This window comes from Lagenorhynchus albirostris, chromosome 2 (assembly GCF_949774975.1).
Source record: "Lagenorhynchus albirostris chromosome 2, mLagAlb1.1, whole genome shotgun sequence".
Taxonomy (NCBI): Eukaryota; Metazoa; Chordata; class Mammalia; order Artiodactyla; family Delphinidae; genus Lagenorhynchus; species Lagenorhynchus albirostris.
The window spans coordinates 89,795,263-89,807,623 of record NC_083096.1 but is presented as its reverse complement, the minus strand read 5'-3'; the positions used below and the strand labels follow the sequence as shown (position 1 = coordinate 89,807,623).

Sequence of the window (12,361 nt, the reverse complement as noted above, 5' to 3'; positions counted from 1 at the left end):
TGGTCTCTTGCCAGCCTATCCCACAGAGTTCTTACAGGGATTGAATGAAATAGTGAGTGTAGGTATAACTCTGGAGACTGTGACTTTCGTTTAGTTATTATTAACTACCCTATGTTACTCTAATACCATCCTGTCTGGAAACAACCTTAATTTGCATGCCAGTCCCCTAAAGGGCTGGCTGACTTATCCCACCCACAGATGGGTAAACTGAGGCCCAGAAACAACTTTCCCATGGTCACACCACTGATTTAACCAGGGATGAAGGATGAGAATGCAGGTCTCCAGCTCCTCGCTCAGAACCGTTCCCAAGGAACTTGAGGCCAGTTCTGCCTAATCCTTCCTGCCCTCCATGGATGGATGTGGGCAGGGGGATGCCATGAGTGGGAATTCGGTCAGATCAGTATATCCTGAAGCCTCCCAGGCCCCTTGAGAGCCCAGGAATCCTCAGGGTCTGCCAGATCCTGGCTAACCCAGAACGATATCATTCTTCCCGGCTGCCCTGGGTGGGGGTCAAGCGGAGGAGGTGGTCCCACAGGCCCCTCCGCCGAGGCCCTGTGGCCTTTGCTGCCGTTTCAGTGGTGGAGCCGGAGTGTGAGAAGAGCTCGGCCACTACCTACTTCTGGTACCGAGAGGCACTGGACATCTCCAACTCCATCTCAGAGAGCGGGGGCCTCAACTGGAAGATGACCCTGTGCCTCCTCGTGGCCTGGGGCATCGTGGGCATGGCCGTCGTCAAGGGCATCCAGTCCTCGGGGAAGGTGAGCGGTTGCGGGGGGCACCCACACTTACACGGGGGAGGGGGTGCCGCAGAAAAGTGTGGGAGGCAGGGGTGGAGAACTCTGGGTCGCCCCTGCAGGGTTCTTTGGGTGGGCCTGGCCTCTGGATGGCTCAGGATGAAGACACAGGCCTCTGAGGAGGTGATGGGAGCATCATAGCCACAGTATTGTTCCCTGTGGACAGCCCGCCAGGGATGGGCTTGTGGAAGATCACTGCCTTGACCCCAGCTGCCTCCGTGCTCACATAACTCTGGGTTGCTCCCACAGACTTTAAAGAGAAGGAAAACCAGGAGTACTGAGCTAGGACATTCGGCTAGACCCTAGCCCCTCAGCTTCCCTAGCAAGAGCCCTAGAAGGGCCTGCTCAGCAATTTTTGGTGAAAACCAACAGCTCAATGTATCTACAACTAATGAGCTCTGGGAACGGGTGGGTGCTGTGAGTGAAGGGGGCTTTGGGGGCCTCTGAGGGAGCAGACCAGCCAGGCCCCACACACACCTTCTCCCAGTAGGTCAGATTCCCTTCACATAAGGGCACTTTCTTCTTTGTCATGTGTACCAGTATTCGTGGACTGCCAGGGCTGGAAAAGATATTAGAGATCCTATAGCCCAATCCACCCATTTTACAGATGAAGAAACTGAGGTTCCAGAGGTGGGGGGAATATCTCACCTGAGATCAGGCAGCCAGTCAGCCCCAGGGCTGGAACTAGAATCCTGGCTGTCTGTCTGTCTGAGGCTCCAGGCTCTTTGGTGGATTTGACGAGCAGGGAAGCTAAGCCCTGGAAAGGTGGCGTGGTCTCAGCCACCACTTCTTCTGTCTCCAAAGGCCAAAATAGTAGCTGGCACATCGTGGCACTGATCAGGCACTGCCACCTGTGTGAGTGCCTTTGGGCCACAACAATCTTAGGAGTTAGGGGTTATTTTACCCACTTTATATATGAGGAAAGGGAGGCACCCCGAAGTTAAATAAATAGCTCAAGGTCATGTGGTTGGAAAATGGCAGTCAGGATCAGAACTCAGGTGGTCTGGCTCTGGACTTGCGTGCTTTTAACCTTTACACCATCCTCCCTGAGCAGCCTTCTTGGTTTGTTTCAGTGCAGCAAACTTTTTGTAAGCATCTCCTTTGTGGGAGGCTCTGTGCCAGGCCCATGGAGATATAGAAATGTTCAAGAAATGCACGTGCTAGGAAGTAGCATTTAATTTATAATCACAAGAGGCAGGGCCTTCTTCTGATGCTTTTGCTTGGGAGCCGTGCCTATAACCTCCTGGATGCCTTCTGTCAAAGGAGCTCTAAGGACAGGGGAGATCTTTAGGGGGTCCACTGGAGTCAGGGACAGAAAAGCAGGCATGAGATATGAACAAATGAAGAGAGGAGAGAAAAGGGTTCCTCGCCCCCTTGGGGGCCCTTGGGGGCGCGGAGGCTGCGAGCCCAGCCCCACCAGCCCTTGAAAGGAGGAAACAAGCCTCAGGCACAGCCATGCTGACTCCAGCTCGTCTGTGTGGCTGCTTCTGCCTTGGCTCGATGCCAGACGTGCAGTGGGTTTGGCCCCGTGCCCAGGGGTCCGGGGCTCTGCTTTCTGCTGCCATCAGAGGAGGCGCGTGTACCCCAGCTGCGAGCAGGGAGGCGGATGCCAGCTGCAGGAGGGGCTCTGGCCCACAGTGCGTCCCTGTCCTCTCTTGCAGGTGATGTATTTCAGCTCCCTCTTTCCCTACGTGGTGCTGGCCTGCTTCCTGGTCCGGGGGCTGCTGCTGCGGGGGGCCGTCGACGGCATCCTACACATGTTCACTCCCAAGGTAAGGGCCTCGGGCTCCCCAGGAACACGGACAGCTCTTCTGGGCCTCGTCTGCTTCAGGCAGTTTAACGCTGCCTGAGGACGTGCTGTGTGGCGGGCACTGTGGTGGGCGCTGGAGGGAGGCACCAGGGAGGCTGCCCGTGTGGTTCCAGGGAGAGGGACAGGGCAGGGACACCACATCAGTATGGGTGAAATCAGAAGAAGCTTCAGGGAGGAGATGATATCCGAAACGAGCCTCGGGGAGCAGATAGGATTTCAGTGGGCGGCAGTAGGACGTTGCAGTCAAAGGAACTGTATGAGCAACAGTGTGCAAAAGCACTGGGCGTGCTTGGGGCCATGGTGTGAAGTCAGTTTTGGCTCGGGTGTGGGGGTAGGGCACCGTTTCATTGAGTAGATTTGTGACAGCAGGAACCAAGGAGATGCCTAAGAGAAGAAGCTCCCTGGGAATCCCAACTTGTACCCCAATCGGGGGAATGAGGTTACGATCTTATTAAAGATAAAAGACCACGTGGATAGAGATTTTTACCCTTACCAAAGCTATCCACATCTCTCATTAGATCCTCCCGGTAGCCCAGTGAGGGATGAGCAGGACCACGGTGCACGGTGTCCTGAAGGTGGACACCTATACTCCTTAGGGAAATGGAAACAGCCAGTTTCCTAAGCATGGTCTCTGCCCACCAGGTGGCCCTGCCTCTCTGTTGCCCTCCAGACCACTGGGCACAGCTGGCATGAGCCAGTCCACCGAGGAATAAGAGAATTTCAGATGCAGAAACGGCATGCCCTTCAATGTAACCCTAAGCAAAGTACATTAGTCGCCCCAGCAGGCAGGCTGGGAAGTCCACCTCCAAATGCCAGCAGATCAGTAAGCAGCATCGGGGGCCTGGTGAGGCTCCAGTCCACAGGCACAGGGTCAGAACCCTGCCAGGCCAGCTTAAGGCCCTCAACACTGTCCCTCAGTAGTGCCATCTCACTCATGTGTGCGCACACACACACACACACCCATACACACATACACACACATACACACACGCATTAATGCTTACACAGAAGGTTCATACAAATGGCACAGGGAGAAGAATCCAGATCTCGTGGGGTTTGAAATCCCTGTTCCCTCCCAATGGCCCTGCTCTGCAGCTGCAAACAGCCCCTGATGTTTGGGGCTGGGGAAGGTGGGTAGCAACGGGCAGGGCATAGATCCCTCCATATCCACTGGACAGAGCATAAAGGGCCCTCAGCGTTCTTGGATGTAACATCCGAGGTTTCTACGTGAACAAGCGCGGAGGTCCGCTGTATGGAGCACTTAGTGAATCTTCCGAGGCATGAATGTGACTACCGAGCCACTTGGCTGGGGCAGGGTTGTTGTGAACATGTGATGTCTGACAAAGAAGAGAAAAATGCAAACCTGGTTTCTTTGGGGGAAAACAGCCGTGAGACGAAAGCCGATGGTTTTTATGAATGAATTCAACTGTATTTCTAGAACCGTGATCAGTCTAATGTGTTCACTTGAGTCTTTCCGTTATACTTTATTGAGCTTTATGAGAAAATTATATACTCTGGAGATGTTAATAAACATGGAGATTCACACAGGTCTCCAAACGGTCCCCTGGGTGGTGCTAAGAGAGCCTGGTACGTAACTCAGAAGCCAGTGGAACCGATTCATAAGATCAGTTGCCAGTCCCAGCACACACAATACCGCTCCCCTTCTGATTCAGACACTCTTTAAAACATTTTTTTAAGTGAAACATCTCAGACATATAAACACACATATAATAATATAATAAACATTCTTAAGAAATAAAATATTACAGGTGTCATAAAAGTGCCCGTGTAGCCAGCCCTCATCCCATTCTCTTCCCTTCCCTAAAATAACCACTCTCTTGAATTTGGGGTTTAACCTGCTAATACATTTTTAAAATTTTGTAATACATATATGTGTATACTTAAACAAGATATAGCATTATGTGCGTACTTTTAATCTTTTTTGTATCATATGCAACCTTCTGCAACTTGCTTTTATTTTTGCTAATCACTCTTTTTTGAGATTTTAGCTATATTGATATATGGAGGTCTAGTGCATTCATTTTCATGGCTGTATTGTATTCCACTGTGGCACTAAACTAAAATTTATTTATTCATTCTCTAGTTGATGGTCATTTAAGTTGTGTCCAGTTCTCACCATTGCTAATAAACATTATGACACAGGTCTTCATGTGCACACATTTCTCTCGGGCGTATATGTTTTGGAGTGGAATTGCCATCTTAAAGGGTATACATGTCTTCAGTTTTACTAGGTGTTGGCCGAGTTGCTCTCCAAAGTGGCTGCATCTATCGATATTAACACTCCCACCAGTTGTATATGAGAGTCCCAGTTGCTCCACATGTATTACATTGCAATTTTTGCCAATCAGGTGGATGCAAAAAGGTTGATGTACACTTTGAATAACAGGGGCACTCTTTTCCCAAAGCTTTTCCTGGATGTTCAGGAAACAGATGTTCAGGAAACAATGTTCAGGAAACACTGTTTCCTGGCAGGGTTCTGACCCTGTGCCTGTGGACTGGAGCCTCACCAGGCCCCCGATGCTGCTTACTGATCTGCTCATTGTTCCACTTTAGCATTTGCAGAGGCCCCGAGTCTTCATGAGGTGAAACTTAAATCAAATCCAGAAGGCCCTAGAGGAGCCAGGTCACCAAGAACCAGCAGGTGTGGTCCCTGGTCCGTCTAGCTCTTGTGACCTTCAGGTATGGATAGAGCCTATGGGGCCCATCTTGAGACCTTGTCCACGGAGCAGTGCCATGGGGCAGCTCCTGCCCTTGACCCTGGAGGGATGTATTGAGCAGGGAAGGGGAGGCTTGAGGGCTTCAGAGGCCAAACCCCTCCATCAGGGATCTCCTTCACAGCCTGTGTCACCATTTGTTTTAGGCAGGTGAGTTCCAGTAGTGATGGCTGGGGTGAAGTTCCTGTTTACAAATCCTTCCAAGTCATCTGCAAAGAGTGTGGACCTACTCTCAGACACAAATGTCTGACTGTCCATACATGGCAGGCTACTGTTGCAGGGCTGGGACTGTTTCAGCATGGACTTGGTGGGATATGAGGAACCCAGGAGCCTTTTCAAGTCCTGGCTCTAGTATAGTGCTGTAGAGTGCCAGGGTCGCTGCACACAGCTGCCCAGCCTGTGCACTGCTCCATTCATATTGACCGAAATGTAAATGACATCACCAGGGGTCATGCCACTTGGCAGCCATGGGACAGTCCAAGCAGATTTTTGTCCAGGGCATCTCAGAATCCACCTGAAAGAAGCATAGGCCCTCCGTGGGTATGCTGAATAACCAGGAAGATGTCCCCTGCTATAAAATCTTCCAACATCAGAAATAATCCAAGCTAGAGGACCTGGGCTCTCAGTCCATGCCTTCAAGCAGTTATTAAGTGTGATGAATGCAGTGTGGCCAGGATACCATGATGACCCACTAGCACTTTTTTTTTTTTTTTTTTTTTTGTGGTACGCGGGCCTCTCACTGTTGTGGCCTCTCCCATTGCGGAGCACAGGCTCCGGACGCGCAGGCTCAGCGGCCATGGCTCACGGGCCCAGCCGCTCCGTGGCATGTGGGATCTTCCCGGACCGGGACACGAACCCGTGTCCCGAAACCGTGTCCCCTGCATCGGCAGGCAGACTCTCAACCACTGCGCCACCAGGGAAGCCCCCACTAGCACTTTTGATGGGGACAGTAGCTCATGTTAATGGCTACCGAACTTCTTGAATTCCTTGGGCTACTTTCTGGATTCTTCTTTCCATCCAGTTAAATACCCGAGTCACTATGGAGTCCCATACAACTAACCATGTGCTTTGCTCAGTATAAAATGGATTATGGTAGATTTTGTAACCGCCGAAACTTCCAGGGAATATTTATCAAAATTACAACTGTTCACATCCCTTGGCCCAGCAATTCCACTTCTAGGTATTTGTCCTACAGATGTACTCACCCACAAACAAAATGATCTGTGCATACTATTGGTCATTGCAGCATTTGTTTTAGTAGCAAAAGAGTGAAAACAACCTGAATGGCCATCATTTATTTATTTCTTCATTCAGTAAAGGCTCATTGAATTCCTGTTATGTTCTGGCACTGTTGTGGGTTCTGGGATCCAGCAGATAAACTTCCTGGCCGTGTTGGAGCTTATATTTTAGTAAAAGGAGACAGATAATGTAAGACAAAGGAGTTGTTGGATGGTGTTACTAAGGAGAAAAATAAAGCAGAGAAAGAAGGATTCGGGGCACCGGGGAGAGTGTTGCTTACTAGTGTGCTCAAGGAAGGCCTCCCCGAGAAAGTGATATTTGAGTGAAGACTTGATGGAGGTGAGGGGGCAGGCCATGTGGATAGTTGGATAGTATCCCATTCTAAACAGAGAGAACAATAAATGAAGAGCCCTTAAGTTTGTACGTGTCTGTCGTTCTCAAAGAGGCTGTTGTGGCTGGAGTGGGAGGGGAGAAAGATAGGACCTGTGGCCACGGGGCCAATGGGGAGCCAGAGCAGGAGGGTCCTGTAGGCCAGGTAAGGACTCTGGTGTTTCCTTGGGGTGAAATGGGGGCCACTGGACAGTTCTGAGCAGAGGAGTGACATGATCTGATTTCCGTCTTCTGAGGATCACTCTGGTTGCCATTGAGAGTCTGAGGGAGCAAGGGTAGACTAGGGAGAAGCCTCCATCCAGGTGCTAGAATTCATCCAGGTGGGAGGTGACTGGCTGGAGCCCAGGTGATGTCAATGGACGTGATGAGAAGTGGTCAGATTGAGGGTATATTCAGAAAGCAGAGTCAACAGGATTTGCTGCTGGATTGGATGTGAGATGTGAGAGAGAGGGTGACAAGGGTGACTGCAAGGCCTTTTGCCTGAGCAACCAGGAGGATGTGGTTGGGGGGAACAGGTTTGGTGGGGAAGACCGAGAGTACTGATTTGAACATGGCGGGTCTAAAACATCTAAGAGATATCCAAGTGGAGAAGCTGAGTAGGTGGTGGGATAGATGAGTCTGGAGGTCACGTGGAAGTATAAATTTGGGAGTCTGAGAATTTAAAGTCGTGGACTGGTTACAATCACATAGTGAACATAGAGAAGAGGACTAAACACTGAACACTGGGGTCCCAGTGTTTAGAGGTTGGGGGAGAGATCGCCAATGAGGGCGGAGGAGAAATGAGAGAGATAGAGAGAGATAGAGAGGTCCATCCCGGAGGCCAAGTGGAGAAAGTGCTGTAAGAAGGAGGGAATGGTCAGCCAAGTCCAAAGCTTCCGAGGGGTCAGTGATGAGGACTGAGAAATGGCCAATGTGCTTGGCAGCAGGGGGGTCACCGGTACCTCAGCAAGAGCTGTTTCGGTGGCATGCTAGGGACAAAGTCTAGTAACAGTGGGTTCAAGGGAAAATGGGAGGGGAGGAACTGGAGGTGAGCAATAAAGACCACTGATTTTCAGGAGTTTTGCTGTAAGGGGAGCAGAGGAACAGGAAATGGGGTGGTAACCAGAGAGGACCATGGGATCAAAGGTGTTATTTAAGAATTTTATATCATGATAAAAATAATCCATCATACGTTGCTGGTGGGAATGTAAAATGGTGCAGCCGCTTTGGAACAGTCTCGCAGTTCCTCAAAAGGTTACACAGAGTTAGTGTATGACCCGGCAACTCCACTCCTAGGCGCACATCCAAGAGAACTGAAAACATATGTTCAAAAATTTGTGCGCAAGCGTTCATAGCAGCATTGTTCATAAGAGCCAAAAGTAGACACAACTCAAATGTCCATCAACTGATGAATGGAAAAATAAAAGGTAGTGTGTTCGTACGATGGAATATTAGCTGGCCATACAAAGGAATGAAGTACGTGCTACAATATGGATGAATTCATCCTTGAAGACATTATGCTGAGAGAAAGAAACCAGTCACAAAAGACCACATATTGTGTGATTCTGTTTATATAAAGTGTCCAGAATAGGTGATTCTGTAAAGACAGAAAACAGATTAGTGGTCGCTTGTGGGGAGGTTGGGGGAGAAATGGGGAGTAACTGTTAACGGTATGGGCTTTCGTTTTGGGGTGATGAAGATGTTCCAAAATTGATTGTGGGAACGTTGTGCAACTCTGTGATATACTAAAAGCCGTTGAACTGTACAGTTTTTTAAAAAATCCAAAAAAGAGAGGGAAATTGATGCTATAGGAGAGGAGGGAAGCGAAGTCCTTGAATAAGCAGGAGAGATGGGACCCAGTGCCCAGGTGGAGGAGTTGGTCTTAGCTTGGAGCACACACGGTCCCCGTAGGAGCAGGAGGGATGGGCCAGCCTGTGGCACACATGCTGGCAGCTGAGAAGCGATGGCGAGGATATTCTCACTGTGGGAGCTCTCTTCTCATTGGGTCATTTTTCGCTGTAAAGTAGGCAGCAAGGTCATCAGCTGAGAGTAGGGATGGTGGGGGAGGGGCTGGAGGCCTAAGGAGGGGTGAGTGTGACGTAATTGTGACGAGATGGGGATGCATGCACACGGGGGTGGAGGGGACAGGAGCTGGAGGTCAGGGGTCGGGGGAGCAGGGAAGGCAGCCAGCGTGGTTCCAGTTCCACGGTGGACAGTTCTTCATATTTTATCATCTCTGAAGGCAGGCTGTTCTCACCATCAGTGAGACACTTAGAACAATCACATGTTTTCCAGCAGTCAGTGCTTACTATGTGAGGCACCTTACGTATATTAACTCATTTAAACTCATGACAATTCTAGAAGTATTATTATCACCGTTTTCCACATGGGGAAACTGAAGCACAGAGAAGTTAAATAATTAGTTCAAGGTCCCATGTGTCCTGGGCCCAAGGTGTGTGCTGTGTCCAGCTACACTTGCTGCTTGGGGGCAGGCCCAGAGTAGATGGGGGGTTGGTCATCCCCAGGGTCAGGAGCTTATCAAGCGATGACAATGGAGAGATGGCAGGGGAGATGAGTGTAAGCAAGGAGTGACGAGAAGGATGGACGTTGACTAAGCCAGTGACGAAGGAAAGTTAGGATACAAACAGGGTGAGGGGCAGTGAAATGGAGGTAGGCCAAAGGATTGGAGGTCCCAGCAGGGCTGAAGAGTTTTTAGAGTTTAGATACTAGAGGTTAGCTGGAAAGATGGGGTGCTTTGGTGTATGGGACCCTTAAAAACTGAGGTTTAATTGGAGCACAGCCAGTAGTCATGACAAAGGCCGTGGCATGACCATAGGAGTGGGGGAGGACAGAGTACTGGAAGTGTTGTAGGAAAATGGGGCCTGAGAGGATGGTCATGGCCCAGGTCTCGGGTGAGTCCCTGGGATGGGCTGCCAAGGGAGGGTCCTTGACTTCACGCAGGAAAGAATTCAAGAGCAAAAGCCATTGTAAAGTGAAAGCAGGTTTACTGAGGTACACAGTGGGTCTCAGGAGGCCCCAAGGGGTGAGGTGGGTAGTTTTTATGGTCTGGGTAATTTCATAGGCTAAGGTGTGGGAGGATTATTCCAACTATTTTGGGAAAGGGGCGGGGATTTCCAGGAACTGGGCCATCACCCACCTTTTGGCCTTTTATGCTTGGCCTGGGAACTGTCCTGGCGCCTGTGGGTGTGTCATGTAGCTAATCTATGACATGAATGTATCATGAGGCTCAAAGTCCACTGGAAGGCGAATCTTCCGCCATCTTGGGCCTAATCCGTTCTAACCAGTTTTTGTTGTATCCTCAACAGCTCTGTCATTCTTCTAAAGGTTGTGCCCTGCCCCCTTTGCTCCTGTCTCAGAAGGGAGGAAGAAAAGGGACCCAGAGGCAGATTGTTGGAGGGGACATTGATGGAGATATTGAAATCACTTAGATGACAGCAGCAGTAGTGTTGGGAAGAGCGACAGTGTGCAGTGGAATGTGGGGAGCGGCCGGGAGAGCGGACAGCACTTTGTCCACTCAGGCCCAGTGCTCCTAAGTGTGCAAGAAAACAGCCTTCCCCCTGAGAGGCTGCAGGGCCCGCCTTGGCCTCAGGGCCCCTTGCTCAGCCCTTCCCTGCACATCAGGCTCCCCTGGGAGCTGTAACGACCAGGAAAAGCTACCAGTGCTCAGGCCCACCCTCGACTAATGGGAATCCAGCAATCGGACTCGTTAATCGGGATCGCTGGGTGTGGTGTCCAGATGGCAGTAGAGCGTCAGAGGGCCCCAGGTGATTCTAATGTGTAGCCAGGATGGAGAGCTGCTGAGTCACAGCAAGAAGGTGAAGAGAACTGGATGCGCTGTAGTAATGGGCATTGTGCTGATAACAGGGCCCAGTGGTAGGGTGCAGGCAGTTGTTGGCAGTGGCGCAGAGACTTGAGCCAGAGCAGGGGACACACCTGGCCCTCCCGGGATGAAGGCCAGATGAAGGATAACCCTGGAGTCGTGGACATCTTGCAGCAGCGGAGCTAAACTGGGCCCTGGGACCGAGGACCTGGCCTGGTGGTCCCTTAAGCCAACTGTGAGAATGAGGCTATGAGTGGGCAGGGGCGGGGGGGGGGGCGCAGCTTACCAGGAGCCCCGGAACCCTGTGGGTTCCCAACTCAGCAGGATGAGGGAGTGTTAAGGCTGGGAGCGACATCTCTGGTGGACAGTAGGGAAGAAACAGGGAGGAACACACACACACGTAGATATGCACGTGTGTGACCTGTGTGTGTGTGCATGGGTATATGTGTGTGTGTGTGCGTGCATATATCTATATTGCTGGTATACACATAAAATATCACTAGAAGGGTAGGGAAGAGAACCACACTGGTACTGTGGTTACATCTAGGGAAGAGGAACTGAGTATCTGGAATACAGGGGTGAGAAAAAGGAGACCCTTTTCTGCCTTTTGAGTTTTAAACCACGTAACCGCGTTACCTATAATCAGTAAGATGGAAGCCACACCAGTTTTTCAGGGGCGGGGCCTGGCACAACCTGAGCCGCATGGGAGCTGCGGGCATCTTCTTTGCGGCCTCTGGGCTCTAGACGAGTGAGTGGTCCTGTCCGGTGAGGACAGGCCGCAGGGTCAGGGATGTGCGTTCACCCTCAGACAGGAGAAGTGGGGTCCCTGCAAAGGCCCAGGTGTAGCGGTTAGTGGAGGAACTCCGTGACCCCCGCAACTAGCGTAAGGCTTCTGAGCAGGGTGGTGAGGGCAGCCCAGCCTTGTTCCCAGTGGTGGGCTCTGGTGCTGGACAGTCTGGCTCAGATCCCAGCTCATCACTCAGTCGTGGGAGGACAAGTTCCTTGGCCTCTTGTGGCCTCAGTTTCCTCAGCTGCAAGATGGGGTGAACCACGGCAGCTCCCTCACCGCACCATCAGGAGAGCATATAGGACTGTCTCGGGGTGCGGGGAGTGCATGGTGAGCATTAGCTAGTTTTCTTCTCCGTCATGAAGGTGACACTGCTCTTGGGCAGTGGGAACCAGGTGCCCCAGTGCCATCTGGCGTCTGCGGGCCCGTCTGTGCTGAGAAGCAAGGGCGACGTGCGCTCCTGTCATGCACCAGCCTGGGCTAGGGCGCAGCAGCTGCTTGGCGATTCAGCAAGCATCTTCATGCTGCTGAGTCAAATGCCGTGGAACACCTTGCTCCCCGCGTGAGGGAGTGACTCAGCCGTGTGCCAAGGGAAGGCAGGACGCCGTTGCTCTGTTTCAGGGTGGGCACCCTGAGGCAGCTTTGAGCCTTGTTTTCAGTGGGGAAAGCCCGTTTCCCACCTCTTTTCTTGCGGTCACATCCTGATGTCCAGAAAGGACACTGGGTTTCCTGAGGTCTGGTCTTGGGTTCATCCTCCGTTGACGCTATGATCAGGACCTTGTTGAG

At 51.3% G+C, this 12,361-nt stretch overlaps 1 protein-coding gene across 2 annotated transcripts in view; it reads left to right on the top strand.

Annotated features, from left to right (window-relative positions):
* The window catches only part of SLC6A17 (solute carrier family 6 member 17), a 52,592-nt gene that overhangs the window by 23,536 nt on the left and 16,695 nt on the right, over positions 1 to 12,361 (top strand). For both annotated transcript variants that reach the window (XM_060139401.1, XM_060139402.1), the window contains exons 5-6: positions 577 to 758; positions 2,456 to 2,566. In XM_060139401.1, the coding sequence (XP_059995384.1) occupies positions 577 to 758; positions 2,456 to 2,566 (293 nt within the window). The remainder of the gene's footprint in view (positions 1 to 576; positions 759 to 2,455; positions 2,567 to 12,361) is intronic.